The 25,597-nt window shown below is 39.7% G+C and overlaps 1 protein-coding gene across 7 annotated transcripts in view; it reads right to left on the reverse strand.

Moving 5' to 3' along the window:
- Positions 1-25,597, reverse strand: part of TENM1 (teneurin transmembrane protein 1) — an 823,045-nt gene that overhangs the window by 34,240 nt on the left and 763,208 nt on the right. For all 7 annotated transcript variants that reach the window (XM_052673651.1, XM_052673650.1, XM_052673645.1 and 4 more), the window contains 4 exons: positions 23,107-23,356; positions 22,181-22,201; positions 17,960-18,192; positions 8,231-8,385 (listed from right to left, as the gene is read on the reverse strand). In XM_052673651.1, coding sequence (XP_052529611.1) covers positions 8,231-8,385; positions 17,960-18,192; positions 22,181-22,201; positions 23,107-23,356 — 659 coding nt within the window. The remainder of the gene's footprint in view (positions 1-8,230; positions 8,386-17,959; positions 18,193-22,180; positions 22,202-23,106; positions 23,357-25,597) is intronic.

Here is a 25,597-nt window from a genome sequence, read left to right on the forward strand (position 1 = left end):
CCTAACAGTAATACTGGAGATATCACTAATTCCTCCAAAGCAACACTTCCTGGTGCTAAAACCTTTCCAGTCCTTGTTTATAACTAGCAGTGAGACCCAGAAGCATGAGATACCAATGAAACAACACTCTCTAGAGTTCCCTCATGCTGACATGCTTCAAAGCCCTGCCCTTTGTAAGCAGTTATTATTACAGCATTGTTTTGACACCATCTACAGACTTCCAGGTTCCTCTTAGCACCTGGAGCAATTAGCACACCAGAAGTATTGCCATGCTGGCTTTTCTGAGCCTCCTCCCTGTGGTTACTGTGGTGCAATGCTTTCAGTCATACAACCATTCCCACATTTGCTTATTATAGTTTCCAATGCAACAGTTTGCCACCACAGAAAATTTCAATGATCCAACATAGAACTGAATACCCATTCCCCTTCCCCCACCCCCCATCACTTATGCACTGGTATTATTCCTGTAATTTCTGTATGCTTTCTTCTGATCTGCTATGGAAAGACCAAAATCTCAGCCATCATTGACCAGCAGGGTGTGATACATCACTGCAGGAAGCACACCATCATCCCTGGTGACCATTGCCTTCCACGCTCTCCTATACAGAAGCTCCAGACTTGGTCTCTCTCACCCTAGCACTGTGCAGTGTTTCCAGATGCTCAAAGCAGAATATGCTGGGCAACCTGAAATACTTGGAATAGAGACAGTAAAGACAGACCCAGCTGAAATAATTCACTTTTTACAACATGCAAAATCTGTGCTTTTGACTCCACAGATTGTATTGGATTGGCTGGTGAGAGGAGGAGAGCAACACACACATTACCAGCCCTGCCAATCCTAAGAAACGGTGGAACAGTAACCCACTCCATCCAAGCACTAATTTCTTAAATCATACATGGTCCTTACATCAGTGGGTGTGGATGAACAACTGGATTAAAATAAAGGAGGGACACTGCCTACTTGGCTTGCTTCTGCATGCTCCTATCAACAGTCACATTTCCTCCAGGTAACTCCAGGTTGACAGGGACTGCTTTACAATATCTGAACAAGGATGGGAGCTCTGCAGGGTATATAAAACCCAAGAAATATATAAAAGTATATAAACAAAAGTATATATATATACATACTTGCAAATGGAAATATTTCCACATGCATCTATAGTATATAGTAAGTATAAATTTATTCTTCATGCATACATTTTGTTCACTACGTCTCCTTAACAGCTGAAAATGTCAGATACAGTCATCAATATAACTCAACCCACTGCAGGCTCTCACCAACCTGGCAAAGCTGTGCTACCAATTCACAGCAGTGCAGTTCAGCACTGCCGACACCCCTGCCATAAATATCACCATATTCTGTTGCACTGAAATCATCTTTAAACAGGAGATATAATCAAAGATGATTTGTGCATAAGGACTAAAACATGCGGCAACCAGAGACATCAGTTGCTTAGGAAATTGCAACAGGAGGTCCTCAGTGCTGGCCAGCCCTGCTAGCACCTGAGAGCACCAACATGGCACTGAGATGCTACCTTCGTGCCAGCACCCAGATCTTGTAGACATTACTTACTTTCTCCAGTCTCTCATTAGGAAAAACAAATAAAAAAAAAAAAATTAAATCAGTCTCTAGCAAAAAGTAAGGTAAAAGCCATGAAAGCGCTCTGCCACAACTCCTCTTTGCCATGGGTCACATGAAGCGACCAGTGCCTCCTGCCTCGACAGCCAAGGAAAAGGCTGCAGGTGCTGAAAGCTGATTAAAATGTACATAGTATTTTTACTCAGTAGTAATGCATTATTTATGGCAGGTAATTGAAATAGATTGCTGTTTTGCAGGTGACCAATAGAAAAAGAGCACTTGGGACTTTAAGGAAGAAATTGGAGCGTTTCTTCACCGCATAGTATCTCACTTCTATGAGTAATATTTCAAATCCAGTGATAGAATAATTTGATTAGAATATAAATTAGGTGTGATGAAACCATCCTGCTCTCTGTTTGATATTCTAAAAATCACATTATACACCTACAAGTTTGATTCATGAGCTCTCACAGATTCTTTTCCACCTGAGGTCCTAATCCTATGAGACTCCTTTCTCTCAGTCCCTGTTAAAGAGAGGCCACTTAACCTCTCCTCTACCCCCAGGAAAATATTATTTTATCTTCTACCTGAAGATCCCTTTTTGAAGAGGCTTTCAGCTTGGTTTTGCTTCAAAATATGAATACTAGCAAAGTCTTTTCCTTGCAAACGCGATTATGACTGGAATAATTTTGTATAGGTTTCTGGTTACAGGGACTAATTATTTGAGGGAGGGCTTTTCTGGACTACTATCAGCTTTTCTGGACTACTTCATACATCCAAAATCAGAAAAAAATAACAAAACAAAGAAAGCTCTGAACACCTCCTGTAAAGGAAGACCACAAATAATTAAAGATCCTGTAAATCATCATTTTAGCTTTAATGAGCTTTAAGTTCAGTGATTTCAAGCATACATATAATACCTGCTTCTGCAAAGCACCAAAATAGACAGCACAGAGGATCTGTACATTTTAGGTGCACTAACTACACTTAATTAGAAGACTGTTTCAAAAGCCTCACAGAGATAGAGGACTAAAAGCAGATCAAGAGCAGGAGTAGTTTTGCTATAGGGAGAACCAAGCCTTTGCTTTTTGATGGCATGTAGCTCTTTAACAGAGTAACAGTACTAAACACCTACCACTAAAATAAGGCAGCAAGAGAGCATTCTGTGCTCTCTGCTTTTATAAGAATGCAGTTTATACTGTCATGTTTATAGAGAAACACCTACAGGAACAGTATGTCTTCCTCCAGCCTGCAATACTAATTAATTAATGGGCACTTCGTAATCCTGTAGTTTGTTTGTGCTATCCTACTCTCACCCTGGCTTGAAAGCGTTCAGCCTGGAATCCATTTGGTTTTCATGCCGGTAGCTTGCTCCCTCTGCTTCTCACCCGCTCATCAGATCATGGCTTTGTCTTTGTATTTTCCTTTCCTGCTTCCGATGCACTCAGGGAGAGTCCTGTTGAGGCTTCTTGCTCCGATGAGCAGCCCCTCATCGCTGCACTCAGCTGAGGTCACTGTGTCCTGGGAGCTTTTTGTTCTGCTCAAAAGGCATCCACAATGCCACTGAAGCGTACTGTGCCTGTGCAGATGCTGGTGGGGAATGCCTGCAGCATGTGTGACTGTGGGAGCAATGTCAGTGTTTGCATTTTTGAGAAACAAACTACATTTTAAAGAGATTTTGCTCATCTTCACTCCTGCTTTTCAGCATTCTTTTCTGTTTGATGTGGGTCTTCAGCAGAATTACTGCTCTCTCCTCTCTCCTACACATCATTTGTTCAAGGTAGGCTGCCCAGGATGTGGCACTTGTGCCACGTGTGGGTCCGTGTCTAGTCACTCCCCTTTAAACCCTGTTCTAGAAATGTGCCTTTTAATTTGACCTATGCAAGCAAATTGCCTACATAAGTAACACTGACACATTTTTATGAGGGAGCAAAACATTTTGCAGTGTCACTGAAGTTTATGCGAAGCAACACAATATAGATGGTTCCCTCACATGGAGAACTGCTGAACAAAAGCTGATGAAGTGCAAATGTCAAGAAAAAGTCTTCAAACCAGACCTTTCATTTTGCAACACAGCAGTGACAGTTATTAACACCATCAATCAGGCTGGAGCTATTGCTTTGGCACAGACTCATGCCTGCTGGGACTGACATCAGCTTGAGAGCAAGGCCATGGTTTCAGGCTAAGAGAAAGCTCTTGGGATTCATTTTCTGTTTCCTTGCAAACGTTTAGTCTCTTCATTCACAGGGAATGTGCTCAAGATTGGTTTACGCTGTTCCCAAAAACTAACTGCAAAAATATAAACGACTCGAGGTTCAGAGCGGTGGAAATTCAGCCCACATATTTCTCATGGGAGGAAAGATAGGAGGTGAAATTGCAAGATGGTAGAAATACCTGCTCATTCCCTCCTCGGCTCTCACCAAAGCAATGGAGGCAGAAGAGAAAGAAAGCTTATTGCTCAACCGGAGCTGAAATACGTTTCCTTTGACACAACACCTCCCACCATGTCAGTATAACTTTTAGGAACGCTGGATCTAATGAAGTCCAGTTTCCTAAGGACTTGTGTCTCATGGCTGCCTGACTTCGGAGTTTAATAAAATCCAAGCACCAAACGAAGCTCTTCCTGTGAATGGGGCATTTATTAGATCCTGAGTGGATTCTCTAGAGTTTAATAAAAGAAAGCCCGTGCTGCAATATTTCCTTTTGAAAGGGCACTTTAGGTCTTTCTCCCGTAACTGGATTAATATTTTGTATGGGACTTGTAGGAATTTAATTGCTGTGAAGGCAATTTTCCTCTGCAAATTTGTTGGAAATCAGCCAAAGATTCTGGTTTGCTGTATATTAGTGAGCTGAATATTTACGCTCACAGATTGAGGGAATACTAGCAGCTCTTCTTGATATTCTTGAAAAATGTTTTACCTTAAAAGCTTAGCCCTTGTTCATGTGGCAATATTCAGAGTTCTGGGGTCGGCATTTACAAAAAGGACGACGAGCTCTACAAAGGAAGATAGTGGATAGCTGACCTTAATGTAGGCAACCACCAAAATTTTGGCACCCATGGTGAGTGCTGAGTACATATACATGTGTAAAGCATGTTCACAGATCTGGTTAAGACATGCAGCTTTCTTTAGATGGGCTTCTCATTAACAAATGAACTGCACTGCGCTGAGAAGTCACTCAAGCTAGCTTTGCACACGCAGAAACAGAACTGAGTAGACCAGAATACCATATAAATACCTCAGCCTAACGTCCTGTTCCTTCTAAATTCAGATTAACACCCTCAGAGTGAAGTATGAGATCAAAGCAATTAGTCAAAGCTGGGTAGTTGATTTGCCACAACTCATAATCTTTTCAACCCCAGCTGTCCTTACCCCCACCTCTATCAGTTATGAATACAAAATTCTCTCTTAAGAATGAGAAAGCACTGAATAACAAACAGAGAGTGATTAGAAAGATGTGTTTCTGTCAAACCTGATATTGGAATAAATGATTAAACACTTTCATAATCAACTCATATATTAAAGTGAATGCCTTAAAGTGAAAGCATGTCATTTATAGTAGTTTTCACAACAGGCAGTTATTCTATGTGTTTACTTCAAGAGTACATTTTAGTATTTCAGTAAATCAAGATATATTGATTTTGAGCAAGTTGTTGATTTTATTGTCAGAGCAAATTTAGCTTTGAGAATTGATTTTATTTGCCTATTTCATAAGTCCCACTAAACACACAATTTGTGAGCAACCCACACTCACTTGATGTAAATGCCACTTGTAATTTAGCCAAAAAACTATCTAACTGAAGATGGCCAAATTCATTTTTCATTACTGTTGATGCCAAGCTGGAATAAACTCAGTGGTCTTGCAAGGACACAAAATTATTTTGACTAAGTGAAAATATCCCTTATTTTCTTAGATATAATTTCAGATTAACATGTTTGACTTCAATGGGGTGTGATTATTTCTCAGTTTTCTGGTTATCAGCAACAATTTTGAAAAAAAAAAAACCCATCCTATCAAGCCAATTTGATAGAGCTACTTTTCAGAACACGCATTCCGGGTATTCATTTAGTTTAGCATCTATGCTTTACAAAATATGTGAAAATACTCAACATTCTGGATTTTGTGAAAAACTTCAGTAAAAAGAATCTGTTAGGAGCCCACAAAATAAATGTTCCAAACAAGAAATGCTTCCTTAAGCAACATGTACATCTATGCTGCAGACTGCTAGCAGCGTTAGTTCACCTACCAGTGACAGAGAATTAGACAGCAATTACTACTGCAGCTTACTTTGCTGCTTTTTAGGTTTAATTTAATGGCTGATTTAATATGCCATCATTTATTTTGTTGTTTCGAATATTCACTGACATGCATTCTCAATTTATTTGAAGATTATCTCACTGTCTGTGATAAGAAAGTATCTCCATTTCCCAGAATGCTGAAGCCTTTGCAAACTTTTCAGGAATTTGTTGCAACAGAAGCCTGTAGGTGCTGTGAAATGGCAGCACAAGGCTTGTTCATGGAGAAAGAATTGCCTTTCTGCTTCTGTGGAAAGAAGACCCTATCCCAGCTGAATGCCCATGCCCAAAAAGCAATACAAAGAAGAACTTGCTTTGTGAATGCATCTTCTTATCTATGATACTGCAGAAGTTTTTTTCTCTTTCTCTCTATGGTATTGGGCCTGTATTACCTTGTACTAAGGTAAATCTGTTTCCAGCAAGTAGCCAGCCCACCATAAAACAAGACTTTAGGGGACAGAGCTATGTACAACTTTGGTATGTTTGATTTCAACCTGAAGAGTTTTACCTTTTCAACCTCATTTTCATGTTAAAAAACAAAGCCATTTTATCTCCACATTTGCCAGACCCCCTGTTGAAAGTAATTTGCTAAAGGGTGTTTGTATTTTTTAAAAAGGAATACAAAACCATCAACATGAAGCACTGCATTTCAGATTTGGGGAGGCATTTTGCTACTGAGCAAAATGAGGGAAATAAACCAAAATTTGCACGTAAATACACACTCGCAAGTTATATGACCAAAAAAGCAGTTATGTGTACAGCCTCAGACGCGTATCACAAGGAGGAGGCAGGGAGCAGACAATGCACCTGGCTCCATTCCATGTCCCTCCGAGATCTCTAATCTGGTTACTGATGCCCCAGGCATTTGTTATGTGTATCCAAGAAGCAAGCAAACGTGCTTCAGGCAGCAGTAAGTTCCATGAAGCATGGCTCCTGCCAGCAGGTCTGCAGCAATGGAGCGGAGAGTCAGTGCCTCCAGCTGCAGAATACTGGTTGCTTCAGTGGGTTCCTGCTCATCATCTGCAGGACTGGCTATCCTACCAGACGAGGTGCCGGAGCAGAAGTCAAGGTGCCCAGAAGCAACATGTCCTTCAGACAACTACTAGGCTAGTTTAAGCTTGGGCTTAGCACAGCTAACTCAACTGACCCTGTCGTTCTGCTTTACATGGAACAGCTACATATCTACTGAACCAGAGAGAATAAGAAGGTATATATATCATTTCCCTGTCCTGCATTTTCAAATGCTTAGTGACATGTAAAGTGGAACAAGGACACTATCTTCAGTTTTGACCCTAGTAATACAATCCTCTGATGCTGCTGTGACGATAGCACTACATTCCATTGTTTGTCCCTGTGAAATTTGATAAAAATTATCCAAGGCATTGAGTCCATATTCCACATGTACGTTTTTACTGCTGTAATTCAAACTCTATTCAGAATCCAGGAGCAAGTTCTTACCACTGTTACGCAGCATATTTTAGCTGTGATTTTGCAATTGTGAAAGACTGAGGGAAGAGCAGGGAGAAAATGAAATGCAAAATCAACAGGATGGCTGTTATTAGCTTTCACAGTCCATAATATACCCTCTGTGTGCTACATGAATGCCTCAAGTTTTCTTCAAGTACTGCTTTTCTGTTTTTCCCCATGTTGAAACTGATTAATTCAGGTTTTTATTGGTATAGGGCAATTCCTTCCTTGTGCTACCTGTAAGGGTGGCTCACTGTCTAGTCAGGAGTACTATTTATGTTTCTTCATGATTATCTAGATATCTTTTTAGTGTAAACTAGAGAGACGGTAAGTGTGCTTTAGTTCAATTTCTTTCACTCTGCCCTGGAAAGAACTGAAAAGCTCTTGGAGAAACAGGCTGAAAGGCAGCAGCTTCAGTACACTACTGTTTTGTAATTACATACTGTAATGCTCTTCCGTGATTTAAAACAGACTTAGATGTCAACAGAATATATATTTTTTCCATTTAGCAGTTCAAGCAAATTAGTCTGAATACTGGACTAAAGGAAAGTACTCTAAACATCCCATAAACTCCTAGGAAGCTCTATCTGAAATTAGCTAGCAACTTTCCAAAGCAGCAAATATTCGTTATATACTCCCTACACACTCACATGAAAACTCCTGGATAAAATCAAACACACAATTTTGCATTTACATAATACACCTTATACATTTATATAATACACCTTGAAAAAATAATGTGAATGAAAGATTCACTCCACACTGTGCAGTTCAGAGTTACCTGATTCACCTGGCATATTCTGATATATAATCCTCGTACAAGAAACCAATTTTTCTGTCTCTACAATGTGCAGAAGAGTGACAAAACACACAAAAATCAGGTGTCTACCTGAGTGATGTCCATTCCAGAGTCACAGCTCAGTGGCTGGGTTGATGTGAGGCCGTTGGAACCTATTATTGTTGTGATCACGCCATTCTCATCAATTTTCCGAATCATGGTACCGTCAACAAAATAAATAAATCCATGCTTATCTATAGTGATACCTAGATGAAAGGAAAGGGGGAAAAGAAAGTGTTAGCATTGACATTTTCCAGATTAAAGAAATATTTCCTCTCCTCTTAAGGCCCTGAAAATCAGATGATTAAAATGAGTACGGCTCAGTTTTTTTCTACCTATTACTTATTTGAGGCTTATTCAAATTGTATATGGAAAGATCTTATCCAGACATCTGACTGTCTCTGACTGACAGAAAGAAGGAAAATATAAGGAAGAAACAGAACAAAGCACCAAATGCTTTTCTTGTCATGTATATAACATAAAATTATGCTCAACAGCTTCATGGCCTTCATCACAGAGTGGGACAAGATCAGCTTTTCGAAAACCTTATCTTGCAGTTGATTTTTCTTCGTTTTCCACTTTCTTAATTCTCATGCAGATGCAATTTTTTGTATTACTGCATTGTGTGACTTCCTGGAGCACCTGAACAAGGAGGAAGCACCAACAGAAAGCAAGAAATGACTTCTGCAGTGCAGGGGCTATACATACTAATGGTACAAAATGGGCTCTGCTTACCAGGTGGAAAGAACACCTGTGCTGCAGAATGTACTGCAGTGTGGTGTTGCCCAAAGCACAGGGTCACCTACTGGAACCAGTCTCATGACAAGAGTGGCTTCAGCAAGAGCTGGTGCTGCTGGGTCTGCATTAGCTCTAGCATCACTACACTGCAAAGGAGAGATGGACCCTGAAACAAACATGAGGGCACTGCAGAGTTCACGGTCTTTCCATGTTTTCTGTATTTCACTGCGGAAACTGGAGCACAGAGTGCTTGCTGCGTCCCACCAGCAGCGTGTGGTGTCTCCCTGTCACAACCCATGCCTGACCCTGGTCTATCCCAGTCTCATATTTTTTCCTCATTCCTCCCTGCATTCAGTATTTGTCAGACGTTTCTATATTGCACAAAATGTATGTAGGATCTTTCTTTCCTGAAATGTTGAAATAGCTAGAAGAGCACTTCTATTCAATGTTAGGTTTGTGAAAATCCTAAACCTGCTCGATTTCTTGCTTTAAACTACTTCATAATTTCCCATTTAAAGTTGCATAACTTGCAATTATAGCAGCTGCTGCGCACAGCCAAGCTATTTTAATAATGAATTTATGTTCTGCTACAGAGAAATGAAAGGCAGAGGGCTTGAACAGATGGTTTGGACAGTGGCTTATATGGTTCTTGATTTTTGTCCCCTGCATTTAGCACAACTGAAGGCTGCATGTTCTCTGAGTTTACAAAATACTTGTCTGCCTGCCAGCTAAGGATATCAAGCAGCAATTCCATGCACCATTATGTAAGAAAAGAAAAGAAAAAAAAATAATTTTCCCCCCATCTCCTAGTCCATCTTCCTGATATTTCACTTCTTTATATACATAGGAGCAGTGGTAGCTGAGGGTAGTGGGGAAATAGCGTGGGGGGCAGAGGCAGGACCAGGCAGCTGTGATGAGCATCACACAGATCTGTGAGGCTGACAGTCCCTCCAGGCCCCTGGGTACATGTGCATCTGGCAGCTGGAAACGTGTCTGACCTTCAGGCTGCCTCTTACAGTGCTATCACCCAATGGCAGAGCCCCAGAATAAATCACCCATGGATGCTTTTCTAGCAGAGAGCAAGAATAACATCAGCACCAGTCTCTACAGAGGGGCCAGCAGGTTACAAGGGCTTGCCTTTCCCCCATACCAGGCAGACTGATGGCCCCGGTTTCATGACCTGATCTTTGGTTTGTATCTGTGTAAATGAGAAGGGCTATGTTCACCTCCTTCTACCGCAGTGTGGAGCCACAGAGCAGGGGGAGCTCTTGGTATCTTCTCTTGTTGAGGCAGTCTGCATACCTGAGATCCTTCCTGGGCTCTGCACTGCTCTCAGCAGTGCTGCAAGGTAAAGTTAAAGTGTTAAAGGTTTTCATTAGAAAATGAGAAAGCTGTTAGGAAACCATATTAGGATTTCTTCTTGGATATGGGAAGGTCTCTTCAGATCCAGCCCCGTAACTCTTACAACTTTCTTGGAAGTCTCTTCAAGGCTCTTTTTGATGGAAGGGGGGAAAAAAAGCCTTGCTGTGGAAAGGATGGTGTGTGAATGCAGCTATGATTGTTGGAGGTGTTTTCTAACCTTCCTGATAATGCCTTATGGAGCTGTGTCAGTTGGTATATCAGACACAGAAAGATGAGCTGAGACTTGCTTTGCTTTTCAGCTTAGCTCATGCTTTGAAGTGAGAAAGCTGATGTAGGTGGGACCTACAGCACAGCTGCTGTGCCTTGGGGCCTGCCTTTGCATGGGCAGCAAGGAGCAGTACTGCTCACCTGGGCAGGATCCATGTCACGGATAACCAAGGCCAGGATCCATCATCAGGGCAAGTGCATCTTGTTTTACGCAATTTCCCTGCAAGCAGATGGCTCTGTTGGCTGCAAACCAGCCATTATGTAAAAGTCAGAAATTAAGCAGAAATGAAGCAAAGCTACTCAGCTGTGTTGCTGAATGGATTTCAAACACTGCCTATACAAGAAAACCAAAGACTTTTTTGCAATAACAACACACATTTTACTTTCCAGCCATGGCAGAAAGGCAGGCTATCTGCAGGGGAAGTACATATGCCAGTGTGGCATAAACAAGCCCATGTCTTCAGTATTTGAGCAAAAGATGATAAATGCCTAAAGAGGCTTTTATCTATATATCATAAAAGATGATAAACTTAGCCTAGATAGCTAAGTTTCTTCAAGTACTAGCATACAGATGTTCCACAGTGGACCTGTGCTCACTCCTATATACTAAAACAATGTGACTTTGCCTTTTTGAAAAAATCACTTATGCATTTAAAACGTGTTGAGAAATGCCCTGTGTAAGGCATCCATTAGAAAACAAAACACAGGTTTGTGACTCAACTTCCCCAGTTTATTCATTGTTACAGCTGGATTCCATGATGCTTCACCTAATCTGTGCTCCAAGAGCTTATTTTAATCCTTTTCGGGTGTACAATGTAATGTTTAATCGCTGAGGAAGTAGAGGAACCACGTGTACGCAATGTGTGATGATTTGCTGCTCTGGGTGTAAGGGCTGTCACTGCTCACTCTGTACTCACTCTGAGTGGGAACAGTTATTCTTAGATGTTGCTTTGCTTTATTGTTTTAATTCTGCTAACCAACATTTAGCAATGGAGTGCTGCTGGTGTGATCACATGGGCTACGAAGCACCATCACGAAAAAGACAGCAGTAGAAGTTTTGCTCTTTCTGTTTTCTGCACAAAATAATGCTTGGATGGGCTCATTACAGCCATGACGTATGTAGAAGGCTGCCTGTTCCATCTCCTATTATGTGCTCTGAGGAGTGATTTTGGTACAGGGTTATTTCTCCTGACAGATCTTAGTGTGCATAGATACGCTATTAAAAATGCAAATAACACTTTGAAAGTGAACTGATCACTTCTGTGTGTAGTTCCCATAGGTATAAATTCAAGATACATATGAATGTTATAGATCTGACCTTTACTTTCACTCTTGAAACTTGGCCTTGCATTGTTAATGGAGCTAAACTCATGGTGGATTTATAATTAAATTTGAAACTACAGATTAAAATTAATACAGCCAGTTCCCAATTAAGACAGATTCTTTCTGCCTCGTGTCATAGACCACAGTCATGTTTCAAGAGGCTTCTTGGGAACAAATCCTTTTCGGAACACAACAGTGAACAACAGCTAGAGCTACCTTCTACCTTCTTCTGAATATTTACTTTCTGCTCAGCTTAAAACTTTGCAAATGATCATTTCACATTGAAAACTTCCAATTAAGCTTCTGAAGTTTATACATGAACATCTAAAAGCACTGGTGAGGACTGATAAAAGAGAATGCCACCTTCAGCCGGAGAAAAATTGTATTCAGAAGAAACTTGTGATTCTCATAAAACTTTTAATAGGAAGAAGTGAATCAAATTGGTTAATTACCATTTTATGGTTGGTAAAAGGGCAAATTACATGCCATCTATTTCTAAACTTCTAAATGTCTCCGGTGCTTTTAATTAAAGCTGCCATCTAGAAACTACTAAAGCAATTTTATGCAATTAGTTATTTATATGTTACCATAATACACCACTCAAAATATGATTCAAATGATTTGCAGTCTGGTGCTTTGTGATCTTTGTCATCTTTACTTCATTACTGTCTTAGTACTAGCGGCAAAATTAACAATTCTTTGTCAGCTGGAACATGACTTCAATACTTGCGCTTCACTGTTGTTCTCTTTGGAGATGTGGAGCAGCAGAGCTGAAGCAAACAGCATTTTTAACTATTGACTCCAGAATGTCCTGCTTCTAGTCAGAGACATGCTGGCTGGGGTCACGCTTACTGCTGACAGTAGTTTGCATAAAGATGAACAACTAATGCATTCAAACGAAGGCTGGAGCAAGTTTAGGAAAATATACTTTCCTAAAAAATTCACTTAGGTTCCACAGGCCTCTGAAATCATAGGTAACCCAGGCTGCTGAAGAAAAACAATGCATTTTGCTGAATCAAAAATGGCATGAGATGGATTTTTTACTACTGATGCACATGCGACGATTTCAAGCTGCAAATTGGTTTATTCTTTACAAGTTGCTGCTGAAACATTCTGCTTTTCTTTTTGAATTGCGTGAAAGGTTTCAAAAGCTGCTATGAATTTATAAAATGGTAAAGATTGATGAATGAGCAGGAGATTAACTATGAAGGAATCCTATTTTTGTGAAAGAGCATATTAGGAATTTGGTCTGCATTCTACTGGAGCAAAGGGGAATCTCCAGCTGAGCAGGATCAGGTCCTAAATGGCCTATTGTGATTTGACAAATGTAAAGGTTTAATCTGAGCAGTTGTTCTTGCAGCTTTATTTACTTTAGCAAGAAGTGCTGCAGATGGTGAGCAAGAAGACTGATTATTTCAGGATGTAAGCTACTGGAGTGAACACATTTTCAAAGCCATGATTCTTTTAGTAGTATTTCCTTACTAAAATAACTTCAAGCAAAATGCATAAAACTAAGCTGCAGAACTGATTTTTAATTTAAGCTTTCATTTGTGTTGCACGGTCATGTGCCTGAGTGGAATGCTGATTATTATGCATGGACTTTAAAACTTACTCCAGCCTTCTACTTTTCCCTGCTGCCTGCTTTGTGGTCACTGCACTACATTCAGGTAGGCGGAATCCCGTGTGCGGTTCTCAATTTCTTCTGCAGCAGTGACTCTCCACACAGCACAGATGTGACCCCCTGTCTTACAGTCTCAAAGTCTGGTCTGGACCCGGCAGTCAAAAACCATGCACTGCAGATGCTAAGATGGTAATTCTTTGGATTCAGTGCTTGTACTCCCAAACACTGTCAGTCATTTTGGTGACTTACTGTTCAGTCATTGGAGGGACTTGCTGGTTGGACTAGGTTACTCAGTTTGCTCTGCCATGCTAGTTGTCCTGCGTGCACGTTCTGAGAGTGTCTCAAAAACACACAGTAATTCAAATCAGATGTTAATCTAAATCACCTTTCTTGGTATACTGATGCAGAAACACCATCTCAGCAAAAAACTGATAACTTGATTGTCTCAGCCTTTCACCGCCTCTGTCATTTAAGCCTGGAAAGTCAAACCTATTTACACGTGCAAAGCCCATTGGTTTCAGAGGGTTAATGGTAAGTATCTAATGCCTTCGATATAGAAATTGCCTTTGCAGTGTTAAGTAGACAACTCTTTGGTATTGCTATTAATTTTAGTGCTTACTGCTCCAAAATTTAGTGACTAATCTAGTAAAATCGGGACGCTATTCCTTAGTGCCCTATTATAAATATTACTCAGGACAGTTTAAATGTTCCAGCGTTGGTGACTAGATATGCCATAAATACTTTTTAATCAAAAAATAACCCAAGCCACCAAACAGAATTCCCACCCCAAAATTAAAATCCGTTGCTTAGTAAAGTTCATGATATTAGAATTGAGTCAGTGATTAATATCTTGTGTAGTTACTACTTCATTTTCAATATCTTTTTGTATAATAAATGTGTTCAGCTTGTCACATATCTTACTTTATGTCCCCACCTTGTACCATTTCACATTTTGCTTAAGTACTTGGTCATCTATTACATGACTCATTACTCTGAGTTCTATACAGAATTAAAGAAAGTTGCAGTAAAAATAATATATTGAAGTTCAAGTTTCAACTACATCACCCATGCATGTTTAAAAACATCTTTCAAAGTCAGCTCCAACACACAATTGTGCAAGATTAATATTCAAAAGGCCCCATCACCAGTTCTTTGTGGAGAAGTGGGAACAGACTGAATAAAGCCCCACATGTTTGTCAGGTGAGAAATGAAAGCTGGGGAATGATCAAATCATCACTGACTAATGTGACCATGATGTTTTACTGTCTGACATTCGGTTCCTGGTCACTTGGCAAAGTCAGCCATGCCAGATAATTAGAAACAGAAGTCAACAAAGGCCTTAACTCGTCAAATAATTACTCAGGACTCTCCAAAACTGAACTGAAAACCAGAACAACAAAGAAAACACCCTACCTCTATGCTCACTGAAGTAGAAAAACCTGAGTTCAAAACAGTTAAACTAATATTTTTTGCAGTATTCCTTCAGAGAAGTAAATAAGTGTATATGAATTTCCACTCGCTCCCATACTTCTGAAGATGTTACCAAACAGGATTAAATTTCACGACAGTATTACACAACAGTTATTTCTTATCAATTTTAAAAGTGGATAAACCGAGTCATATAGATAAGGTTCTATTCACAGTTGCAAGCAGTCAGCAGCAGAAATGAGAATACAACTTCTGAGGTGTAACTAACCAAGGCCTGCCACTAAGCTACTAGATACTACCTTTCTACTACGCAAAAGTACTTTATTTATTGCAGAAAAAGGGAGCATTCAAAGCAACAATAAGGCAGATAGACTAAATGGAGCCAAAAGGAAGTTCTACACCAGCCTAAGAATAAATATACATCTTGTCTCGTCAAGTAATGCATTTAAATATAATTAATATCCTTTTCTATTACTTTGTCTTTATCTGTGTGATAAGGTACAAACTTTTGGAATGCAAAAAATCTCGCTGATGATGAAAAATTAAAGTAATTTATTTGGTTCTGTGGTCAAATACTACATAACATTATGTTGCTTTTTGTTCAAATATCTTTAAATGTGGAAAAGATGCTGCTGAGTCTCTGGGCTTACCAACACCTCTGTCAATGTGTCCTGTCTTCTATAAATAATATGTACAATTACATTTTGAATGTAATTTTAGTAGAAAGGTGACATCTTCTAAATCACGATTCCATTGAGAAACCAAATGAATGACCCAAAATATTCATTAAATTGTACTTAGCTATGTCAGTCTTTCAGTTTTTTTTTCATAAATGCTAAAAAGTGGGCACCAGGCAAGTACTTTCTATTGCTTCCAAGACTTTTCAATGTCTTTGTGTAGTGGAAAACAAGGACATGCACTTATAAAGCCATCATGATAATGCACAGCTAACACTATGCACTGTGCTGGTGACTGTGGGCTGATGTTGCATTATCCCATGCCCAAGAAGGGGCATGTGACACTCCATAGTGACTACAAATGGAAATACAAAACCCAGAGCATAGAAAATGAAATACAAAACATAGAAAACAATTTCAGTTTAAGCTGACATCATTTAGATGTGTATATCAGCTGGAAGCCATTACCTGAATTTGCCAATGTCTGAGCCATTGTCTGTTTATGGTTAATTTTTTAATTTTTGCAGTCTGCCCCAGCATTCATGAATTATACTTTTTATTCCTGTTACTGTCTTTATGACTAGAACCTGTTGAGGAAAACAGCTACGCATGCATATTTCTATAAGTAGATATATTACAGATTTTCACCAAGATACTGTCTGGCAAGAAGGTACAATGAAACAAGGAATTGTAATTAGATATAATCAATTGTAACCAACAACAATACATTGATTATTTTCCTGCTAAAGGATGCGAAAACCTTTCTTCTCAACTATTTTTAGAATTGATTCATAGCATTAATTAGCTGCCAGAAGATTAACATTTATTTGTTCTCGTCTCACACTTAACTTCCATCATTAAAGACATGTTGAAGTTGCTCTATCTATAATTAAAATGTGTCACTTGCTAAGCCTTAAAACAGGATTATTTGCTTGCCCTAGAAACGTTTGTCTGTACATACATTCTACTTTCCTACTGATACACAAGCCTTCATTTATTAGCTGAAGAAAAATAATTCCTCAGAGCTAGTCATTAGGAGCAGCGGTGTGCTGCAGGGGGAGCTTGCTAAAAGCCCACTTACAGGCTCTGCCATCAGAGCTGCTGCTTATCCTCTGTTCCAGGGATCTCAGCAGGAGCTGACTTTGATCAGCTTGTTTAGATGACCAAATCCAGGCCCTCTATCTCAATTCTAATGCAAACTGCAGTTTTAATGTACCTTGTGAGGTGATTAATTATGCCACTAGTGGGGATTCAAGGCATCAGGTGCATTTTGCCTGTGACAATATAGAATGAACTCTGAAAGAATGGCTGCAGCAAAATGCCCCCTTCACGTGGAGCTCCTATTTTGGAAAGTGCATCTAATGGGGAAGGAGAAAGTGGATCTCTCAGTACACTTAATCCTACTGTCTGTTTGATTTAAAAAGCTCTGACTTGAAATGTATAAGTAACCCCACTAACCAGACTCACCTGATTGTATAAAAAAAAAAACAAACAGAAAAATTACAACAATACTATTTGCTTAGAAGTAAATTATGGTTAAATGCTGCCACCCTGCAATAGAAAGGTACTTAAGTAGGAGTGTAACAAACAAGGAAGGAGTATGTAGAATGACAAACCATGGGATGTGGGTTGGAAGGTACTTAAAGAGCGTCCAACTGTGATCCAACTGTGCCATAAGTGGCAGGAACATTTCCCATTAGATCAGGCTACCCAAAGCCCCCACCAACCTGGCCTTGAAAAATTCTAGGGGTAGGGTACCCAAAATGATCTGGAATAAACATGTTCCAATGAATCACCTCTCCCATTATATAAATTACTTGACTGAAAGTAATGCATCCTCTTTATTTCCACTGAAACTACAACAGATACGAAGAGTATAATAACACTACTTGATAAAGCAAATTCTCAGCTACAAAGCACTCTTTATCAACAGCAACAGTCACCAGCAATATCTGTGCATTTCCACCAGTGATGAACAGGAGCCTACATGCTCTGCTGATAAGCCACTGTCACCACAGTCACTGTCACCATTGCTAAAACCAGCACCCAGCCCTCACTGTGCTCACATCCACTGTTTGGTCTCCATCAACATTCAGCAAGTGTTGATGAATGTCAATGGGTGCCATTTTTTTCTGCATGGAGAAATTCAATTCCACAGCTTTGTTTCATACACCCTTCTACGTCAAATGCCATTCTGCGTGACTGCCCCCCTCCTGCCATCTGTCACATGCAACAAAATGTAATGGAATACTGATGGGAAGCTTCTGCCTTTGCTTCCATACCACCAACATTCACCTCTGATGTTGCTGAATGTAGGGAAATAACAGCTGACCACCGCATACTTCAAACATGCTCTCTTCTTACCTCTTGGGCTGTTGAGAGACGCCTCTGATGCCTTCCCACCATCTCCACAGTGACTCTGGTCAAATGGGAGGCACTGATCACCTGTTCCTGCCACCACATCCACGTTTTTGGCCAGGTCCTTTGTTTCAATGAGTGATTTTGCTTTGTAAACTCTTCTGGTATTGGTATCTGACAAGTAAAGGGATTCTGACACTGGGTCAACAGCCAAGTAATATTTATGTGCAGGACTTGTACTAGAAAAGAAGAACAACAAAATTATTATTTTTTCTTTTTCTTATTTTTTCAAAAATTATTGTTCATGGTAGCCTAAAGCTTGTATACTCCTATTTAATTCTGCTGTGGAGATGAGAATTATAAGTGAGACCAGCTATCATGCAGCTCATCCAAGCACCACTGTAGAAGCAGCTGCAGAGCCTGCCCATCTTGGTTGGTGTCAGATAGTGAGCTCACCCACAGCAGTACTGCTGGGGTTGGTGTGGCCATGAGGACCAAGAGACCCAGTGTAAAGCTAACTGAAGTGACTTCAGCTTACTTAATAATTATTACTTTCAAAAGCAAGGCCATTTTTTTTTCCTATACCTTTTCTGTTTTAGTACACTTGGCATTGGCATCTTGGCATTGAAAACACATCTGACTTGCAGCAAAATGAATCACAGATTGCTCTGCAAGGGTATTACTATTCACTCTTGGTTACTTTTATCCGTTTCTAAACCTTAGGAAATATGAAGGTATGAAATATGGCACCTTAATTCATGCCGACTGTATTGTCAGGAGCAAGGCAGAAGGCCAAGCACTGTCAGTGCAACTAGGCATGAATTAATACACCGTAATTCATGCACCGAAGTGCCTTATTGAGCTTATAAAATGCTATTTAAAAAAATATTTACATACGTTAATTAAATGGTGAGGATTATAAATTCCAATCAGAAAAACTGGGCTTCATCTTACTATCAAGTATAACTTCTTGCTTCGTTTTGAGCGCAAACTTAATTTCCCGTTTGAGGAAAATGCCTGGGCTCAAACCTGGTGAGACTGCGCTGTAGTCCTGATGATGAAACAGACCCTGGATGGGTGTAGATCCTTCAGACCACTCAGACCATTACTGAAAATCGAGGAGCTGGGCAGAAGCAGAGGAGTGGCCAAAACTTGGTGTATTGTTCAGCCTCAGGCAGCATTTTACTGCTGTCGAGTTTTGCCTAAGGAGGTGATGGCTGACTGCTGCCTGTATGTGACAAGGTGCTCCTGCCACTCTTCATGCAGCAGTTCTGTATAAACATAGGGATTGCTATGTAGATTAGAAGATAGTCAATCTCTATCTTAATGAAATGCTGCTAGCACCTAGGATTTCTGCAACTAAGTTAAGAAATGAGCTCTCCAAGTTTTGTCAGTTTTGTTCATGGTGGCTTTGGCAGTGTGCTTTGCCTAGTGCCATGACAAATCAGGACAGGAAGAATCCAAACAAAACAGAGCAAAGAACCGGCAGAGATCCCAGGACAGCTACATAATGTCTGAAATGATACGGACTTACTTTACTGTCCAGATTCTGGGTTGCTGTAGCCTCTTTAAAAATGAAGCTTTTGCTTGGCCCCTAACAGACAATCAGTTGAAATCTTCATTTGATTTATTAGCAATTAGGCCAATGCTGTAATTTTGATAAATGCGATGGAGCTCGGGCCTATTTAATTTCTCATTTTCCATTCAAAAAGGGACAGAAACTACTCAACACCTCTGAGTCATCAGCTAGAGTAGCTTAATGCTGACCTTAGTCATAAGCTTCTCCAAAAGACAGAAGGGGGAAGTAGTAGGAACAAGACATTCCCACATCTGTGGAACAGATGTGAAACCCAGCCCAAGGAAATATGGGGAATGGGAGATAATCAAAGCATCACGAAAAACGAGTAACTGGATGTGAGCAAAAGGTAATTAATGTTGAATTACACATCATCATTATTATAAAATTATTTGTTAAAAACGTTTGAGAACCATTTGTGCTCTCAGGAGTAAGCTCAGAAGAGCCTGGCCAGCTAAAAAATGACTTTTTAATAAAATATTGCTGATGAAAAAAATTGCAAGGAGAATTCTAGATGTTAAATAAACATATTCTCCATTATGTAGAAACTACAGAGAGCCAGGAGTCATTATATACCCTCCTTGTAGACGCATTTTCTATCATCCTTGTCATTACATTTAATAGGCCGGCTGTTAGAAAATTCTTGATGTTATCTATGCTCAAAGCCTTGAATACTAAAATGTTTAAATTTAAAGAATATTAGCAAAAAATGGAACAAAATCAAACACTCCTCATTGTTGCAGAAGTTTGCAGTCAAACCTAAACACAAGTTTATTTAAATTAGTCTATCAAAAACTACATAAAATAGCCTAGGGTTCACGATTCGTTTTTCCAGAACAGGCAATTATATCCTGTAGTGCAGTTCATCCCTGTAACCTCAAAGCCTGGTTTCTATTTGACCAGTTACCAAGCACCTTGGTTAGATCTTATTAAAAGTTCGATGACAAAGTTCAGAAAACTGAAGAGGATGAACTGTTTTTAAGCAGTCCTTTAAACCAAGGACTGTCTCTTCTCTGTCTCCCAGTCTCCCAGCACTACCCTTTTTTACATGGTATTTTCTTTGTTCTGGCAAAAACTTCTTTTTCTCTCTTTTCTGCAGACCACAGATTGTGTGGAGAACTTGGTTGTTAAGCCTTCTCCTTCTGGGACTGTCACAAGCCTCTGAGAAAATTCAGTTGTTTCTCCCAGGTATGTGGACATCACATAAACGTCCAAGAAATGAATGACCCTGTAGTCATCCTCACCGTGGCCATTAAAGCCTGAACAGAACAGCATACACTGGGACTGACGAGTGCTCCTCCATAACCTCAAGGACTACAATAACTTCATTTTACTTCCTCAGATCTTCCTCAGATTTCACTTGGACGGGATATGGATAGAAATAATTATTACTGTAATTACTTGTGCATTCTCACAACTTGATTTAATTAAGGCTTAAGCTCTTCTCAGAAAAAAAAACAAAAAACCAAAACCAAAACCTGTTCTAATGAGAAGGTATTTAAAAAACTCTACTTTCCAAAGAAATCCCCAAATTAAAAACCTGACAGAAGGTCTGAATGCACTATAGAATAAGTACATTCAATTTACTTCTTTTCATCAGTGTACAAAGATACTGATCAGTTTACCATAAAGGCAAATGGAAATGACCCTTCAGCTAAAATATAAAAACCTTGTACTTTTAAGCTAGGAATTATTCATTTTTAATTAATCTCTCTTTGTAAAATATATGAAATATGACATCATCTACAAGCAGGCTGGCAAATAATCTATAGTATTCAATAGCATCCTAGTGACTACATCAATTAATTCTGACCAGTGCTTTCAGTCTGCAAAGCATACACTCAGTCCATGCAGCACTTCCTGCTATGCCATGCAGTCATCAGCCTCAGTTTATTTATCTCATGTACTGAAATTCCTGAAGTTTGCTCCTAAAGGTACACAGTGTCTCGGTGCCTTGCTCTCTCTTCCTAGTCTGCAATGCTACTTTTGCAGGTGGATTGTAATACCTTACTGTATGTTACAGAAGTCTCGTTTCCAACATTTCAACATTACTTCTTAAAAAAAGAAAAAAAAAAAGAAAAAAAGAAAAAAAGAAAAGAGACTTAACGTTGCAATGTCAAAACGTTACGTAGAAATGGGAGAAGGAACTTGCTGTAGCTGGAGGAAGCAAGGTTGGAGATGCGATGTGCTTTGGTACTGCCTTGTTCTCGGTGCACACCTTGCAATTATGGCAGCTTTTAAAGCTCAGGTATGCTAGAACCTCTGAAGAATGGGCTCTTGGGGACTCTGAAGCCCTTTTTTTATTTCTTCATTGGCAAAACCCCAGCTTGCTTGTCTAGCTTTATCTATGATCATACAAGCATAACATGAAAACTGTATGACAGCTCTGGACAGCATCCCAGCATGCAGGTTCAAACTTCTCCATGTCTGCTTGGTGATTTATTGATTTTAGGACCAATCAGTTGACAAAATCAACTGATTTGTTCCCTTCAAAGGGGAAAAAATCAAACAATCTTAAAGGTGAATTTGATTAGCATTTACATTTATTAAATTCAGAGTTTCTCTGTATCATGATGTCTACAAGTCAGGACTTTTCTAAGGGTATTTCCTTGAACATGGTTTACATATTTGCATTACTGTGTTTTACTCACCTGTGCCTTGTGTCTCTATTCCTAGTAACACAGTCCGGTTCAGGTTTAAAAAAAAAAGAAAAAAAAAGACAAGAAATATTAATTCTCCAGAAAAGCTCTATTTTTTTGTCTGACTGCTGTACAGCAATAACAAAACACTGTTTATCCTGGCATTCAGTATCACTTCTTCCTCTCAAAATATGTTTCCCTTCTGCCACCCACCACCTGCACATTTTCAAGTTCATTCTGAACAACCAGCTCACAATTACTGCAATGCTGCAATGCTAGATAGTTAGATTTGTGACTTCTAAGTAAGAGAATTTTAGTGTATCAGTGTCCAACATCTTTCCTGCTTTTCTCCACCTCCCTGACTCCAAATCATGGGACTTCAAATCAGGACTCATCAATACAGTCAAGCCGCCCTGCCTGAAGCACATTGGTCTGCAATGCCAATCTCGCTCAGCTGCTTAAATCCAGCCACATCCTGTTATTTGTGAAGAAGGATTTAATTGTATTAATTTCAGTCGAGGCAGGTATATCAGACCAATAGATCAGACACACTGCACATCTGCTGCTGAGTGGGGATCGGTCTTAAAGAAAAAAAAAAAAAAAAAGCTTCCTGAAATTTCTAAACTTTTTTGGGGAAGAAATAATTGCATGAGAATCCCCATGAGAAGAAAGAACAGCTCTATTAACTCTGCACTTCGTAGAAATTCATTATGCAAGACCCATTCTAAAGGCCACTTACGATGCCCTTTTTTAACTTATGATTTTAAGGAATGCATAAGTTTTCTGATGACCGAGTTTCACTGTCGATGAGATGCGTGCTCAGGAGACAACTAAACGCAGCTGTGTCTTTAAATCAAAAAGGACAAAGTCTCGCTGTAGTTTTCATAGGCGTATCACAGCCAGGATAGGGACACAAGCCAGAGCTAATCTCTTTTTACCTCAACTCTAATATGCCAATAGAGTTTCCAGAGGGAAAGATCCGTCTGACAAAATTGAAGTCTCCAATATACACACTGCCATCAGGCCCAGAAGTCAGAGCAACTGGGGCAAAGAGTTTGCTGTTGAGTGCAAGACCATTGCAGTTGGAGCAGGAGACACTCCTCTGGTGTCCATTGCCCATCACAGTGGAGATGACCGGTGGCTGCTGGGAAATGAACATGTTTTCACCATTTCCTTTGTGTACAATTCCTAGGCAGAAGGCGGGAGGGGATGTGAGAAAACAAGAGAAAACACAACAAACAAACAAAGCAGATATAGAGCACTTGAACAGTTCTGCCGTTTGGTATTTTGAAATGCTAGGGAAAAGCAGACCAGCAAAATAGCAACAGACATCAGATCTGTGAAAACTTCATCACAGGGCTCCAGGAACCTCCTCTGATTTTGCTCAGTCCCAGGCTTCGCCATCACCATTTTGTCGATTAGTGGTTAGCGGCTATTTCAAAAGCCAGCATCACGAGGAGAGCTCACGGTTGGTTAATGCTCTAACAAATTGACTGTTAATTGCAGTGCTATCCGATTTCTCAGGGATTACTACTTTAATATTCATTTTATTCATAAATTTTTATTAGGTAGCAGAGGAATTTCTGAGGCAGTTTGAATATTTAATTAAAGGAGATTAATGGGACAACTATGCATTTTTCACAAAGGAGCGCTGAGTGGCAGTACAAAATCAATATTCACATTTAAATGCGAGTCCTTCATGGTATATAAAAATGGTGTGGCATGCAGCAGAGCTAAGCTCGGGGTCACAGCACCGTGGCACTGACACATTTCTTACCAACAGGAGTGTGTTATGCTCTGCCATAAAGTTCAGAACAACTTGTCAGAGGATCAGTTATTTCAGCACTGCTCTGCAGCATATGGTGTTGAATTTTCCTGATCACTACGTTGGCAGTACCAGACCCACGACAAACAATTATTTTCTCAAGTAGATATTTGCAGCACTTATTTTTAAATAACATAAAGGGCGACATATTCAATGACAACTGCAAAATTTTGGCTGTTTCTGTTTCTATTCTTAAAAATTTCTTATTCCCCTTCGAGAGCCCAGTACTTCATAAGGAACAAAGTGACATAATTAAAGGAATAAACCCAAGGGAATGTGCTTTCTGGAGGACTCTCACTGATACACCAGGAAACGAGAGGCTGCAGTAAGGACACATTAAACCTCTTCAGTGTTTTCCTGAAATGTGTGTGCCGCCTCTACCTGCTTTTCTTAAATTCTTCCACAGCATGCAGTTAAGTCCAATTAAAATTTACTGAGTGTTGCCATTGCTGTTTTGAAAAGCATTCTATTAAAATACAATAACATTCAGAACAGTAAAGGACAGAGTGCACGTGTTCATTTGAACGCTGGCTAAAAGAAAAACAAAAAAGGTATCTCGGCAATACACCAGCAAAACTAATGGCAATACCCTCCCTTATGCACTGGACAGAAATAGTGCTAAATGAAGATGCTGCCCTTTGTCTGAAATTAACAATATAAAGGTAATTATTCAACTGGCTCATACAAATTCCAGTAAATAATTAGGGCTCTCGGGAATGTTTCGCTGTCAATACATGTAAACGTGTGCTTAATTTCAGGCTCCTGAGTTGCTGCTTTAATTTTAGCCAGTGCTGTGCCGTGCCGGGGCTAGAATTACCGTAAAGCACAAAGTCCCCTCAAAAGTAAATCAATACACCTGCCCATCAGAAGAAAATTCTAATTCAAAGAATACTCCGAAAAATCGGTTAATAGCACATTTATTTCTATTCATGAGATAGCTGTGCCTCTACAAGGAACCTCTAGAGGAACCACTATTTATAGTATGTGTTCTCTTCTGGATTATGAGAAATGCCCTGAAGATCTTCCAAACTGACCAATGCCTTCATGTTTAAACATCAAACTTAGGTCACGTCATGAATTGTAAATGACCAAACATCTGCACCAGAGGGAAGAAAAGTGGGAGAATAAGAGTTCACGATGGCTGAGGTGAGGATGTGATCCTCAATGTGATGCAAAAATGCTCACATTTAAAAAGCTTGAGCTTGAGACAGCCACACATTGGAATACATATTTCTCATATCTACACTGCAGGAATCAGATATTTTCCTTTCTTTTTAAGATACTTACATTGGCACTAGAACACAGTTTTTAATTGGTATGGTTTCTGCATGTCACTACTTGTCCCTCCAAAGCTTAGGCTGTGCTATGAAGTGCAACCCTATATAATTGCATCTATTTGTTTCCACAACTACTCTATTCTACTTGATTTATTTTGTAACATCTCTGAAAGGAATAGATCTGTGAGTGGGAGGGAAGCACAGCTACCTTTCTCTATGTATGAACAGCAGCAGATCTGCTGGAAGCAAGGCTGAACTTAAACGTAAGCTCTTTAGGACCAGTTAACTCACTAAGCAAAACGGGTTTAGTCTGAAGACAAAACTGCA

The sequence above is a fragment of the Tympanuchus pallidicinctus genome, unplaced genomic scaffold (assembly GCF_026119805.1).
Source record: "Tympanuchus pallidicinctus isolate F22 unplaced genomic scaffold, pur_lepc_1.0 scaffold13, whole genome shotgun sequence".
In the NCBI taxonomy this organism is placed as follows: Eukaryota; Metazoa; Chordata; class Aves; order Galliformes; family Phasianidae; genus Tympanuchus; species Tympanuchus pallidicinctus.